General features: G+C 39.3%; 1 protein-coding gene across 1 annotated transcript in view; it reads left to right on the plus strand.

Moving 5' to 3' along the window:
* eif3e (eukaryotic translation initiation factor 3 subunit E) overlaps nucleotides 1-16,323 on the plus strand; it is a 114,761-nt gene that overhangs the window by 17,051 nt on the left and 81,387 nt on the right. The window contains exons 4-7 of the mRNA NM_001292859.1: nucleotides 1,495-1,537; nucleotides 2,137-2,241; nucleotides 10,435-10,560; nucleotides 11,053-11,177. Of these exons, the coding sequence (NP_001279788.1) occupies nucleotides 1,495-1,537; nucleotides 2,137-2,241; nucleotides 10,435-10,560; nucleotides 11,053-11,177 (399 nt within the window). The remainder of the gene's footprint in view (nucleotides 1-1,494; nucleotides 1,538-2,136; nucleotides 2,242-10,434; nucleotides 10,561-11,052; nucleotides 11,178-16,323) is intronic.

The following is a 16,323-nucleotide window of genomic DNA, read 5'->3' on the forward strand; positions in this document are numbered from 1 at the left end:
GGGGGTAACCAAGGATTCAGACAATGCATTCATCACCCTCAACTGGTGAGATGGTACTGTCACGTGCTGAACAGGTGGTCCTCATTATCCTTTTCATGTCCAGAAGCCATTTATAAATTACACACTGTGATGCACATGGGCAAAACTCTCAGTTTACAGGGATTCATTCTAAAGCACATGACAGGCTGATGACAACTATTTTATGTATGGTTGTCCTTATCCGGTTGTTCTTGCTGCCGTTTTAAGAGTAGTTTGATGCCCCCGAGCAGCTTGTATGTTTGAAGTTAAGTCCACATATAATTGTGCTTCGTCTCAGAAGTAGTACCATTAGGCTGACTGATGTTGTCTTTGATTCGTGTTCCAGAGCTCTGGGAGTGACTATGCTTGATTCAATACAGTACAAAATCAGCACCTGACTGTTGGATTATGAAATATTAAGGGGAAGTGTAACCCTAATGCTGTTAACAGAAATTTATGAATAAAGTTTTAAATGGTTTGTGTTCAAAGCTGATTTCAGTGAGTCAATCTCCAAAGTGGCTTTCCCATGATTTGGAATCTCCTGTTTGTTTATTTCTGGGTTTCATATCCTACCTATTACAAATTATCCCTTTTCTAGGGAATAATTTACAAAGAGAGGGCTATGAAACCATTATAAAAAGTTGTGTGAGCTTATCGTTTTTAAACACCCTCTCTATCATTGTAATTACTTATTCTGAAATTAGATTAACAATTGGTACAGCCACAATTATACACAAATTCCATATCAGTTGACAGAATAGAACTGCAGATTTTCTTGGGAGTTTTTGTTGAATTCCACCTTTGCAACGTGATGACAAACAAAGTGTGATGAAGAGAAATCAGAGAAAGAGTTTTAGAGAAACTGACAGGACACAGAGAGAGAGCTAGAGATGGTGGGGTGGTGGGGGGGGCGTGGGGGCCTGGTATACTGTGGTACAGTAGTGACATAGTGACAGTATAAGTCCTGGTGGAAATTACGTGTAATAACTTCAGTTCCATTGAAATCCTGAGCTGCTTAGACAATTTATTTTAAGCACATTGTCATAAAAGTATTTTGTCTAAACCTGTCAGTCAGTAAATAGTGCTATTTTACACTGTATTCTTAAGTCATATGAAATATGAGTCCTAGGAGTCTTGTAGCTCAGTGTTTAGAGCACTCGCCTTGCAAGCGAGAGACCTGGGTTCGATTCCCGGCAGAACAAAACGTTGGGCAAGTTTCCTTACTCCACACGCCTGATAATAATCCCTCAAGNAAAAATAAATAATAATAATTTGATCACTTCAATCCATGACTGTTTGTGGGACACTGCTATGCGCAATTGGCTGCTGCATTTCGCCCACAAATATACAGTCAATTCACTTTACAGTATATTCTGTGAAGCGCTTTTAGACATCTAGAAGACGTGAAAAGCGCTATATCAACCGCAAGGATTATTATTATTAAATATATTAAAAATATGACATTGTTTTTAACAGGGATGGACGAATGCTGTTTGACTACTTAGCTGATAAGCATGGGGTAAGTCTTGGAACATCTATGCATGCTTATCACAGATAATGTGTTAATATTTAAATGTTATAGTACAATTGATGAATAAAGGTTACTGATAATTTCCCCCAAAAGATATTACTGATTCATTAGTGCATTCCTAAAAAGCGTTAACAGATTTCAATTAACTTAACTTCTAGTTAATTATTTTGTAATAGTGTACTGCATTGCATGCTGAAGGAGCAAGCAATACCTTTGTTTGACTGATCTAGCTTTTCATGTCTTTTATTACCAAGCTGGCAAATTAAGTTTCTTTTTAGATGTCGGTAGCGGTATGTGACCCGAAAGGTGAGACCAAATGTACACCAGCAATGACTGACTTATTAGTTATTGGATTGTAAGGGGAAGTGTATCGTAAGGTGCACCCGCCCGGTGTGCAGGGCGTCATAAAAATGCAAGTTGTTGTTATTGATTTTTTAAAAATAGCCTTTTTCAAACACTGCAATCGGATGTTGCAATTCCCATTCAGTTGTTTGCACAGTTACGTTAAGTATCCCTCCCCGAGGTAGTGCCTTTTCGGTTAAAATCTTGTTTCTCTATGGATTATTTATAGTATCTTTTGTTTAAAGTTCCGTCAGGAATACCTGGACACACTCTACAGATATGCAAAGTTCCAGTATGAGTGTGGTAATTATTCTGGAGCAGCAGAATATCTCTACTTTTTCAGAGTTCTGGTAAGTACCTCTTCCTGTGCTAATCAGAGTTTGCTGTCTTGCCTTCCAGAATTATTGATTTGTTAAGTCTTTTTTCTTTTTGACATTTATTAACTAATATAATAAAGATTTATCTGGATCTAATGCCTACCAGCCCACAATTTAAGTACACTACTTTATATATTGCTTTTGACTAAATTTTGCAACCAGCAAAAATAAATTCATTAATCTGTGATAGGATGTCTTCAGACCCAGACCCATATTTTCATTCAAATTTGTGTTTAGGGGAAGTTTACTCTCTGCACACCTTTGGTTTCAATCCTTCTTTCTGGTTTCTTTCAATTTACTTAAAAGAGTGGAATACAATAGAAATTTACATTTATATGGTGCTTTTCACGTCGGGAGGACTTCCCAAAGCATGTAATAGTACTGTCTGGGCCTGCGCGCAGAGGGTTGGAGCTGAAGTGGGCAGGGGAAGATGACCTAAAGTGTGATCAAAGAGGTAGCAATAATAATAATCCTTGCACTTGATATAGCCCCTTATCACGTTTTTGAGACGTCTCAAAGCACTTCACAGAATACGTTGTCAAGTTAATTGACTATATATTTGAGACGGACCTTAAAGGATATATTGATATTGCGATGCTATGCAAATGTAATTTGATGTTGTATACAAAATTGGTATTCCAAACACTTTATTGCCTGTGACTAAATATTGCTTCTCTTGAGGAAATGTAGGCCAGAAGATCACAACTCAAACAACAGGAGTCGTTTGACGCTTTTTGAAATGATAAATAATTGCTTCCTTTTGCTGGAAACTGCATAAAGAAAAAGATCTATATAATGTTATGTCTGGCATGTTGAATTTCCAATGCCAATAAAAATTACTGAATATTTCTGTTTATAACCCCTTCCTGGCTGAACTGAAATTTTTAGTCTAAGAAACACATGATTGAAAAGTGAACTCGGACTCTAAATAATTGAAGTTTTGTATGTAATTTTATAGCTTCCCTGGAAAATAATAATCCTTGCATTTCAAAAATCTTTAAGTTTTGAGAAAATTAGTTAGCATCCTATTCTTGTTGGCATACTAAAAAAAGTTTTGAAACTTGCATCTTGCAGACTTTAGTCACTAAAACAACAAATTACATTTGTCTTGCGCCTTTCATGTCAGGAGAACTTCCCAAGGTGCTGGACTGTCTGGGATCCGCACCCGAGTTGGTGGTTGGGATCAGGGTGGTTGGAGGGCGGGGAGGGTAGGAGGGTGACCGAAGGCATGGTTGAAGAGGAGAGTCTTGAGGTGAGTCTTGAAGGAGGCAAGGGAGTGGGTGAGGCGGACTGTGGGATGGTGTTCCAGGGGGTGGGGCAGAGAGTGAAGGCCCAGTCGCCAATGGTGGGGCGGGCAAGGTGGGAGACGTGAAGCAGGTCAGAACCCGCTGAGCGGAGGGAGTGGACAGGTTGCTAGGGGGTAGAAGTTCACAGAGGTAGAGAGGAGCAAGGCTGTATACAATTGAGCCCTATTATAAAGTAGTGATTTGGGTCCGTAAAATCTCAACCAAACAACTGCTGATCAGTTCTTCCAATGTACTCTTGCAATGCTTCTTCAGTGCACAAAATCAACATCATCAGTTGCCTGAGCACCCTGAAGTTTGCCATTTTTGTTTTCACGTCCTGGACAGGCTCCATTGGCTCCCCATCACTGAATTAATTGAATTCAAGATCCTCACTCTTGTGTTCAAATCCATTCACTCCCTGTCTTACCTCCTTACTCCCCAACCCGCCACCTGGCTCAACTGGCACCTGCTTCTGCTCGGTTGGGGGCAGAGTGGCTGAAGGCTCTCGCGCCAATGGTGGGGTGGGTGGGTCGGGGGACGTGGAGCAGGCCAGAGCCGGCTGAGCGGAGGGAACGGGTGAGTTGGTAGGGGGTTAGGAGGACACAGAGGTAGGGTGGGACGAGGCCATGGAGGGCTTCGCATGTAGGCAAGGCCTCCACAGCCTCCACAAAAGGTTGCCCTTAAATACCTTGCACTGGAGGCCGGGGAATACACCTTTATCATCCTCTCCTTGGGCTGCGTGGGTTTCTGTAATCCAACAATTCCACTTCCGGGAAGACTCCCGGCTCCTTGGCCCCCATGAAACATTCAAATGGCCCCCAGTTTGGAAACCCCTGCTGTGTTCATCAGATTTATTGGAAAGTGAGTACTTCTTGACACTCAATGCAAGAACTTACAGTTCCATTGCAAGGATGCATACGTTTAGGTCAGATTAAGAATTGTATGCATTTGACATCTTTATGGAATAGTTTAGATTTGGGAAGTTGTACGGTGTAGGTGTTGGGTTCTCTTGGGCAGCAGACTTCGTCTCCATGGCACATTACTCACTCATTGAGTTAATGCTCAGATGAAAAGACTAAACTACCAATTTATTTTCCCTTTTGGTCTTGTATCCAGACCTGGAATTCTACTGTTGTCATTGCAGAGATTCAGTGCTGTTCCCTCCACTGATATCAGAAGAGGAAAAGCAAGGATAATAATAATAATAATAACCCTTGCATTTGATATAGCGCTTTTCACAGCGGGAGGACGTCCCAAAGCGCTTCACAGAACACACTGTAAAGTGAATTGACTGTATATTTATGGGCGAACGCGGCAGCCAATTGCGCACAGCAGTGTCCCACAAACAGTCATGGATTGAAATTGACCAATTTATTATTGTTTTGTTTTGGAGGGATTATTATTAGGCGTGTGGAGTAAGGAAACTTACCCAAGGTTTCGCCCTGCCTGGAATTGAACTCAGGTCTCTCACTTGCAAAGCGAGTGCTCTAACCACTGAGCTACAGGACTCCAGGATATACAATAAAACTTGCATAAATCTTTATTAATTGTAAAATCACCAAAGTCGTACATGCACCCGAGTCCCATTCAGTTTCCTATCAAAGCGACTTAGATTTCTTAGTACCAGTCATATTAATCAACTCTTAACTCATAACACTCACTCTGACACTTATCGACTCTGTTGAATCATGGGAAAAATGGGAAATTATGTCCTGACCCGTTGACTCATGCGCACTTACTGTATTGAATTGCAGGAAACTTAGTCTTGATCCGTCGCCGCAAGTGCAGACAAACTTCATTTCTTGCGATTCAATGTAATTCCAATGTTTGCCGGTAAGTGCGCATGCGGCGATGGGTCAATATACATTGAATCACGAGAAACGTAGTCTGAGCCGTCACCGCATGCCCACTTACCAGCTGCAGTGACTAAGTACTCCATGCACACTTGCTGGCTGCATTGAATTATGCATGCGCATTGTAAATTATTGATTGAATCGGATTCACGTAAGTCGTATTAAATATTATGGTCCTAACTGATACGACTTATGTCTGGGTTCAAGGCCCCACAGGTTTAGGTATCAAGGCCTCCAGGATATTAGGTATCCTGACTGAGGATCCTTCCGCTTGGGCTGTAGATAAGTGTAGTATTTAAGCTTCTGGTGTGTGCAGCATCCACAGATCAAATGAAGATGATATGTTTAAAACATCACTGTCTGCAGCTTTAATAGAGCAATCACTCCTGTAGTTTTTCCTCTTTTCATATTGCAACTGCTGACAATGCAGTGATTGAAATCAGAAGCTCACTGTGTGGAAAATCATGGGCACAAATCCACATCCCATCATTCCGTGGTGCAGCGTGTTATAGAATTCCTAAGAACAACCCTCAAGTAAGACTCTGATTGAGATTGAGGCCCTTGACAAAAGGTCAGTGAAGAGCAATGTCTTAAAGGAACAGGACTAGGTTGGCCGACTGCCCATTCGTGTACATGAAAGTTGAATTATGTTTGGAAAAGGTGGAGGCAATTTAACATTTTAATTTAACAGTTTCAGAGGTGGGGCAATTTAAATTTTTTAGTGCATTTCAAACGATTAAACACAGAATTCATAGAAGGTTTACAACACAGAAGGTAATTCAACCCATCCTGTCTGCTGGAACATCAGTCTCCTGATAACCCACGCTAAGGGGTGCTATATAAATGCAAGTTGTTGTTGTTGTCACTCCAAGGCAAAAGGGCTCGGTGACAAGTTATCCGAAGTGGCGAATTAGGCATAAGTAAATACATAAAGGCGGCCGGCATATTGAAAGCCCGATGACTTAAATGGCAGTGACAAGTTAAGCTAGGTTCAAGTTATCAGGACATCTGATAATAATCCCTCAAGATAAAAAAAAATTGGTCACTTCAATCCACTACTGTTTGTGGGACACTGCTGTGCGCAATTGGCTGCCGCATTTTGCCCACAAATATACAGTCAATTCACTTTACAGTCTATTCTGTGAAGCACTTTGAGATGTCCAGAAGACTTGAAAAGCACCATATCAAATGCAAGGATTATTATTATTATCTGATAATATACTTGATAACATTCCATGTTTTGTTAGAATTGATGTAAATAGTGTTAACATTAAAAAAAAACAATATTTTAATAAGAAAGTTACAAGAGACTTGAGGAAATATTTCAAAGGAATTGAAGCAATAACTTTTAATTTTCATTTCCAAAAAAATGACCACTTGAGACTCTTTGTTGAAGCAATTTATGACCATTTGAGACAGAGAAAAAGCATGCTTACTTTTAGAACTAACTCACTTCAGGGTTATAGTGAGGTGGTTCTTTATTGATGCTGGTTAATAGGCAAATATGTTGCTTGCTTTTGAGACAATGCAAGTCCTGGATGCTAGTAAATATTGAAACTATTTTGCATTGCACAACTGACCATAAATTGTCTTATAAATCATAACATAACATGTAGGAGCAGGAGTAGGCCATTCGGCCCTTCGAGTCTGCCCCACCATTCAATCATGGCTGATCTTCTAATCTAACTCCAGCTAATACCATAACCCTATCTTATCCCCATATCCCTTAATCCCTTTTGCAATAAGAAATATATCTATCTCAGTCTTGAATATGTTCAAGACATAAGGGGGAGAATGTAAATTGCTTTTTGCCATTGCATGCCACATTTCCCTCCCTCCCTACATATGGTGAATATACTCATTGGTATTTATTCTTGACCTGTTTCCCGGGAGGCCCCGAACCAGGATCACCAAAGTACCAGGATTCAGGAACTTTAGATGCAATGCCTCCCTGGTCAGAACTAGGGCTTCATCCCAAGAAAATGTTTTTTTTTATTGGTATAAAAGCAACTTGGAACTTTATTTCCATAATTATATTACTCCAACATCCATGGGCATTAACAAAGTTGCAGAATGCAGGGTTGATGGGTATATTAGCCAAATGTGGGGAGGAAGGGAAACAATGCTGTGTGATCTTGTAATTCATCACGTGGATAGAAAATGCAGTTAAAATATGCTCCTAAAATCTGCACTTCCAACAGGGATGAGTATGAGCTCCCCCCAACCAACCACAGGAGAATAGTTATGCACAGGTCAGCTTCTCATAAAGTTGAGAGTTGAGATTTGTTTACTTTCAAATCTGTTGTTAAGGACTGGATTTGTAGATATATTTTAATTGCATTTCTGTCCACAATATCATTGTATCACACACATTTCCTTCCCATTTAATGTTTAAATGACACAATCGAACTGCAAAGAATGCTTATTAATTTATAAACAACTGAAGCAAAAAGAATAGCTGACTGATTTTATGCAATTGATGCACCGGTGTACAGCTGACCCTCAAAAGAACACCATTCTTGTGTGCCAAGAGAATGTGATATATAAGGTATGCACTAGATGCAGCTCACGTTCAAAAATCAATATTGTTCCCACAGTAGAAACAAATCACCACCACGTGAAGAAGTGTTGACTGCTGCCGTCAGGGTCTTAACCTTTGGTTATACTCACTTTTAGCTATTGATGTCATCAAAGGAAAAAGTATCCATAGCTCGAGAGTCAAAAGTAGCCTCTATACAACAGTTTGTTCCAATCACAAATGAAATTAGATATCTTGATAGACGCTACATTACTTTATTTTCAGATATTATCAAGATTCGGTCAGAACATTTTGAGGCTATTGTTCCCACTGACTTTTTCAAGGCATGCAGTTGGCATTTTTATTCAAATAAAATTATGAATTTTATTCTGGGAAAGTGGTGACAGATGTTTCATAACAAAGGTTTGGAGAAGATGATCTTTTGACCCCATCTGCCTGATCAGGTGGATCCTCATGACCCTATTCGAAAAGAGAAGGGAGTTTCTCCCAGTGTCCTGGCCAACAATCCCCCAAATAAAATTGGTCACTCACTCCATGGTGGTTTCTGGGACATTGCTGTGTGCAAACTGGCAGCAGCATTTTGCCCACAAAAACCCAGTCGAGATTACTTTACAGAGTGTCCTGTGAAGTGGATTGAGACATCGCGGCAACATGATAAGGCGCTTTATCAAATGCAAGGATTATTATTATCTTTTGGTTCATTCTTCCAGAAAATCAATTCTACTATTCTTCCATTACTCAGAATTGAGTCCAGTATTCTGGGCCCTACTAGATAGGGCCCAATTGATTCCCAATTTTGTTTAAAAAAGACTCAAGTGCTTCTGGTATCCTGATCTTGCATTTCACAACGAAGAGCCTGCCCTCTTATTCTGCTGTTTCAGCATATCAGAAAGTCGTGTTCTTTGTTCACTTTCTCTAATCCATTAAGAATTTTATGTACTTCTGATGCATAATATAAATTAATTTTTAAGTAATGGATACTGCAATTCTGTTCAAAGTTCTACTGCTCTGATATATTTCAGATATTATTATTATTCATGTGAACCGTACAAATCTGATGAAGTGTTTGTAATTTGGCAGGGGTCACTCCACCTTGACTTTCCCCAAATGTCCTGCTGCTCCAAGTGGTTGTGAACCTGTTTGTGGCTAGTCTAGTAGTGGGATGTTGCCAAAGCTGGAATGCTAAGCTGTTTCTTTGCTGTTATCTGCAGGAAAAACAGGGATTATTGAAGCCAGGCTCATGCAAACTACTATATTGTTTCAAAAAAGGCAGAAATGGCTTTTTTCTATTGTCCTAACTGCAGCTTCCCACAGTTGATTGAAATACGACTTTTTCTGAATGGGGAATTATAGGTGCAAACCTACTTGAAGCTGCAGGTGTTAAGAGAAATCATGAGGGTGATACACCAGCAAAACACGATTTGGGATTATAACAATGGAAAAACTTCATATCTAACATTATGTGCTAGAATTAAGCTGAACTCTACCTTGAAAAAACTTAGTTTATGATCCATTTATCCTATTTTTCTGACCATGTCATTCAGTATTTGGAATCCAGTACAGTAAAACTCATAAGCTGTAACATTTGGGACCGTAACATTTAATATGACTTATGGAAAGTCCAAGTTGCAGGAGGTAGTTTGTCATTGCAGCTGGTAAGTGCGCATGTGGTGATGGGTCAAACCTGTATTTCCCTTGATTTATTACGTCTTAGTCTTTGCTGCATGCCCACTTAGCATTGGAATCAACTTCTAAGATCCTCACTCTAGTGTTTAAATCCCTCCACGCCTTGCCACCCCCCTATCTCTCCAACCTCCTCTCTCCTCACAGCACTACCCGCTACCTCCGCTCTACTGGCTCCGGCCTCCTCCTTGATCTGCAAATCCTCCGCTCCACCATTAGTGGCTGTGCCTTCAGCCAGGAAGCTATGGAACTCCTTCCCTCAATCCCTTCGCCTTGCCCCCTCTTTCCCCATTTTCAGGTTGCGCCTGAAGGCCTTCTCTTCGTGCCTGGACAACGTGTTCCACCATTGTTAGGTGCTTTTGGACGCTGCCTTGCTTGGAGGGCGCTATATAAATGCAAGTTGTTGTTGTTGTGGAATCACATTGAATCACGGGAAACAAAGTTCTTATGTACATTGAGCGAAGGATCAAGAGTACATCTCCCGCGATTCAATGCAGGTGATTGGTAAGTGTGCATGCATGGACGGATCAGGATATAATTTCCCGCGATTCAATACAGCCGGTAAGTGCGGAGGTAATGAAGGGTAGAAGAGTGGTGTTATGTGTTAGGAGGTGATTTAATGTGAGCAGTGTAAGGAAATCTAAGTGGTTTTAATAAGAAACTAAATGGGACTCGGGTAAATGTACGACTTCGGCAATTATACGATGTATAAAGAAAGATAAGACTTATGCAAGTTTTATTTATTTCGTTTCAAGTCAGTTAAAGTGGTTATGTTGGCATAAATGTTTTTTGTGCTTCTCAACAGGTACCTTCGACTGACAGGAATGCTCTCAGTTCACTCTGGGGAAAATTAGCATCAGAAATTTTGATGCAGAACTGGGAAGCCGCCATGGAAGATCTAACCCGACTAAAGGAAACCATTGATAACAATGTAAGAATTTGTTGAGGTGATAGTACAACTGGATTGATAGCTGATTGCATTTTTTTTTAATATTGCGTATGTTTTTCCACAAGATATTCTTGAAAAATTAAAATGTAATTCTGAAAATTGTGGTAAACAAAGAAAGAATTTATCAGATTTTTACCGTTACATTAAATTTACATTTATATAGCACTCTTCAGTTGGGAGGACATCACAACATGCTTCACTCAGTGACTGAGAACGAGAGCTTTGGTGGGGTGGGAGGGTTGGTGGTACAATAGTAGCGGGGCATATTTTGTGTGAAATGTTGTATTTTTATATAATATATAAATTATTTATATTATAACTTGTACAAAATAATATATTAAAAAATTATGTTTTTTATATTGTCAAAAAAAACTTGAGTGAGTTTTGTGCAGGTAGATATAACTAATAGCCAGAGAATGCTTGTTCTTCATCGATTTAACCTAAGGATTTAGAGGTTTTCATTTTTTCTCTCAGTCTGTTAGCTCACCTCTCCAGGCTCTTCAGCAAAGGACGTGGCTAATCCACTGGTCACTGTTCGTGTTCTTCAACCATCCTAAAGGGAGAGACAACATTATTGACCTCTTCCTTTATCAGCCACAGTAAGTGTTGCACAGCACAAAAAGTTTTTCATTTATTGACTTTTACCTCCAATGCAAAATGTCTTAGTCATGCAACAAGTGAAACCCCAAGGAAGCATGCCACTTTAAGACTAGCATCAGTCATTTGACTTCTGTATAAGGACAGACATTTTTTTTCATTCACTGAGGTTGCAACTTGCAACTTGATTGTTCATGTAAGAAGGTGTGAAGTGAACTTTTCACACAAAAAAATTGTCACAGCAGCCAACTTTTAACAAAGAAAATATTCTTTTGTTTAAAGGTTAATCACTGAAAAACAAATATATATCCTGCAGTTGCTGTATTTAGAATTGGATTACTTGCTGCGATAGTTTGAAGTTGAGATTATTTATTTACAACAACTATAACTTGCATTTAAGTAGTGCCCTTCACACGAGTAGCATATTGGAGCTCTTAACAGTGGTGTAGTTTGATGCTGAGCTAAAAGGGAGGGTAGCTTAGACATCATACCTTTTTGTATGGATCACTGGGTGCATTTTCAGTGCGCCCATCATCGGTACAGAAGTATGACTTGATTGATCTTTGTTCAGAGTTACCAGTACTGGGGACAGAACTGATTGAAAAATGTATTTTGGGTGGAAGGAGAAATTAAAAAACTGGAACAATATTATATATGTATTGTGTATTAATTACTGATTTGTTAAATTGGGGAAAAGTGATAGTGATGAGCAGAAAAATAACAGAAGGATCAATGGGAGGCATGTGATAAACTGTTAAAAATAATAGAAGATATGCAGATGGACTGCAGAATCAGTGAGCTAGGATTCCTAAATGAATCACAACAATATTGGTGAGAAACTAAAGCAACTCAGTTGGTGTTGAATCATTGCTGGTTTGATTTATTAATTTACACTGTACAATAGTTGTGTAGATACAGTAGATCACAATTTGCATGGGAGTACATTAAGTCTTGTTTGAACTCCAGTGCTTCTACTAAAGTGGTGGAAAAATGTGGTGCCCTTTAAGGTGTCAGTGGTTTCTGTTTGTGGGCTGTAAGAAGACTGTGCTTGAGAACTTTATGTCAAGTTAAATGATTTCAAACTTCTGCTCTGAACAATTGCCCTCCCTGTTCATAGTAGAAGTTACAAATTATTTGGTTTAATTGAATTTTGCGTTTGATTCTCAAAAGATTCCGCTGTGGTTTATGATTGATAAGTTGTGGGTAGTAGTTATCTTAATTTGTAGCATGATCATTTGCTGGAACTATATTGAATGAGAATTGTTTGGTGCAGTTGTTTTTTTATAAATGATTTGCAGTTGGTTAGAAAATTTAGACTGAATAATTTGGTCATGGCAGAGGTTTACTTGACTCCTGCTGAAGTAATCATCAGCACAGTGTGGGAATACTGGAAACTGTGCTGTAGGATAAATTTAGATTTCCCTCCAGCCCTTTGTGTCCTAGATTTGGGATTGTGTTGGAATTGGGATAAAAATAGTCAGACTTGATTTGTTTTGCAGATTAGAAATTTAAGTGTGCTATATTGTATGTGATTACATATTAATGTGTTGTAAGTTGTAATATTTAAGGATACATGTGATAGAAAAGCAAAATTACCTATAAACATGGATTTATTTAAAATTTAGTAAACCATGACCACAAAAATATGTAGACTTCTCAACAAAACCAGCTGTAGTTGTGTGCTTTTGTGGGATGTATTCTGTGAAGCAGATGTATTCATTAGCAGTACTTCATTTGAAATAGTGGATGTCACGAATATTGTAGGATTCTATTCATGACCCCTTTTTCCATTTGAAAGATTAAAAGTTGTTTTTAACATAGATGAAATAGAAAACATTGTTAAAGATACTATAGACTTTTTGGTAATTGTTAAATGCATACTTGCAACCAGGAGCTTGGGTAACAAAAATCCTTTGAAGTGCTGAGGTTTCTGCAGGTTTGAATTAATTACCCACCTTCAAGTGTTGTGAATGTGTGCACATGTCCTATGTATCATCTTGCTTATGGGATCTGTTAATCTTTAATTAATCTATGTTCTGTCAAGTACACTGCATGCGGACTTGTGGGCAGCTTTTAGCATGGACCACTTGAGTGCTGAACGCCTACTCAGTACGTGGTGCGGATGAATCCTGTTCAAATTACAAGATGTCCTGTCTACATTGCAGGCTGTTTCAATTTGCCTTTGAGTGTGTCACTGATTCTTAATCACCCCCTATTTCCTGCAGTTCTCTCTTTGTAAAATAAATTGCTTGCTTATTTTATAACTTGTCTTTGCTTCTCGGGAGGGTGTGTTTAATCTCTGTTTACATGCTTAGCCCGTGGCAATCGCTTCCAGAGAAGTTATTGATGTATGCTCATTAAAGTTGTGTTAAAAGAACTAGAAATCTTTTACTGATGGTTTTAAGAATATTTGCAATCAATACAGTTGAGTCAGAAGCTATAGTGTTTTTCCCTGATGTGTTGGTTGACTGCTGGCAACATGCAATGTATTTTTGGAGAGAAGGATGGCAATGCACCTATCAGACAAGACATGCTTGGTAGTTTTTTTTCTGTATTTACAACCCAATTCTAAAAATGCGAACAAATGCAAAATCCATTCAAATAAAGTATTTATGGATCAAATATTACCACGAAATGTCAAAAAAATTGAAATTGTTACAACACCAAAGTACCTTTTAAAAACTGCTATGAAAATGGTGAATTGTCTAAAGTTGATATTTTAAAACTAGTGCATGGATTGTGAAAAGTTATCTGGAGAGCCATACATTCAACATAATTTCAACTTTTTTCTTAAAGTTATCTTTGGTTAGATTTGCTGAGAAAAGTACCGTGGATGAAAGAACATATATAATAATAATAGTCCTTACATTTGTTTATAGTGCCCTATCACGTCTTCGAGACATCTCAAAGCGCTTCACAGAATACACTAATGGTGAAGTGACTGTCTGTTTTATGAGCTAAATATTGGATTAATAATGGTGAAAATCGACATTCAGCTCCCTTGAATTTGAAATCAATAATTCCTCTCAGCTTTTGTACTCAAATTGAGAACCTAAGTGAAGGACAAGGCACAAGGTGCAATACACTGCCAAGGTGAAAAGAGAGAGATAGAAAACGAGAAGCGTCAGGGAAGGGTTTGGTGATATCAGAAAGAGTAGTGAGATTTGTGATAAAGCAGTGAAGAAGAACCGCTAAGAAGAACCTTTTCAAGAATTGGGAGAAAGAGGAGGAAATTTGGGGGAGCAATGACCATCATGTTATGTTAATTAAAACTGAAGAAAAATGTGAAACATTGCAGCATTGCCAGGGAGTATGGAAGCCAGAAGATCACTCTTCAGATGACTATTCTTTTCCAGTATTGTATCTGGGAATGTAAGGGATCTTTAAATGCTTCCCAAATATTGAAGCAGAAGGATAAACCTGGGAACTACAGGCCAGTCAACCTAACATCTAAAGACTATAATCTGGGACAAAATACATTTTCACTTTGAAAAATATGGGTTAATAAAGGACAGCCAACACGGATTTATTAAAGGCAAATCATGTCTAACAAACCTGATAAGTGTTTTTTGATGAAGTAACGGAGAGGGTGGATGAAGGTAGTGCAGTTGATGTTGTTTGTATGGATTTTCAAAAGGCGTTTGATATAGCTTCAAGCAAAATAGAAACCTACGGTATTCAAGGGACAGTGACAGCATGGATACAGAACTGTCTGGGAGACAGAAAGCAGAGAGTGGTGATGAACGGTTGTTTTTCTAACTGAAGGGATGTGTGCAGTGGTGTCCTCCAAATATCAGTATTTGGACCACTGTTGTTTTTGATCTATATAAATGACCAGGACTTGTGTAGAGAGTACAATTTCCAAGTTTGCAGGTGATACTAAGCTAGGAAAAGTAGTAAACAGTGAGAAGGATAGTAATAGACTGCAAGAGGACACAGACAGACTGGTAAAATGGGCAGACACGTGGCAGATGAAGTTTAATGTGGAGAAATGCAAAGTGATGGCTTTTGGGAGGAAGAATGAGGAGAGGCAATAAAAGCTGATGGTAGAAGGAGTGAAAAAACACAGAGACCTGAGGGTTCATATACATAAATCTTTGAAGGTGGCAGGACAGGTAGATAAAACTGTTAAAAACAAGCATATGGGACACTAGGTTTTATAAATAGGGGCATAGAATACAAAAGTCAGGAAGTTATGATGAACTTTTATAAAACACTGGTTAGGCCTCAGCTAGAGTACTGTGTTCAGTTCTGGGCCCCACATTTTAGGAAGGACGTCAAAGCATTAGAGAGGGTGCAAAGCAGATTTACCAGGATGGTACCAGGAATGAGGGACTTCAGTTATGAGGAGAGGTTAGAGAAGCTAGGATTATTCTCCTTGGTGCAGAGAAGGTTAAGAGGAGACTTACTAGAAGTTTTCAAAATTTTGAGGGGATTCGATAGGGTGAACAAGGAGAAACAATTTCCACTGGTGGGTGGGTCGGTAACCCGAGGACACTGATTTAAAATAGTTGTTAAAAGGAACAGGGGAGGTGAGGAGAATTTTTTTCACACAGCGAGTTGTTCGGATCTGGAATGCATTGCCTGAAAGGATGATGGAAGCTGATTCGATAACAGCTTTTAGAAGAGAAGTAGATAATTATTTGGGGAGGACAAGTGTGTAGGGCTATGGGGAGAGCGTTGGCAAGTGGGATAGATTTGGATAGCTCTTTTCAAGGAGCCAGCACAGACATGATGGGCCGAATGGCCTCCTTCTGTGCTGTATAATTCTATGAATGCATTCAATTCTTGGATTGCCTTGGGCATTTAAGACTGCTAAGGGTTTTTTATGGGCTTTGAAATGCTTGGCACAAAAGAGGAAACTGGTTATGTGTGGTGGTGAAGGTAAAGCAGTATGGGCGGGCCTTCAGCCTCTCTGCCCCCACCCTTTGGAACTCCATCCCACAGTCCCTCTATCTCGCCCGTCTCTTGCCTCCTTCAAGACCCTCCTTTTCGACCGTGCTTTCAATGACTCTCCTAACTCTACCTTCCCCGCCTTCCACTTCTCCTGATCCCAACCACCAGCTTGGGTGCGGATCCCTGACTGTCAAGTGCCTGCGGATGTTCTCCTGAAGTGAAAGGCACTTTTCAAATGTAATGCAAAATGTT

Source organism: Callorhinchus milii, unplaced genomic scaffold (genome assembly GCF_018977255.1).
Source record: "Callorhinchus milii isolate IMCB2004 unplaced genomic scaffold, IMCB_Cmil_1.0 Scaffold2, whole genome shotgun sequence".
In the NCBI taxonomy this organism is placed as follows: Eukaryota; Metazoa; Chordata; class Chondrichthyes; order Chimaeriformes; family Callorhinchidae; genus Callorhinchus; species Callorhinchus milii.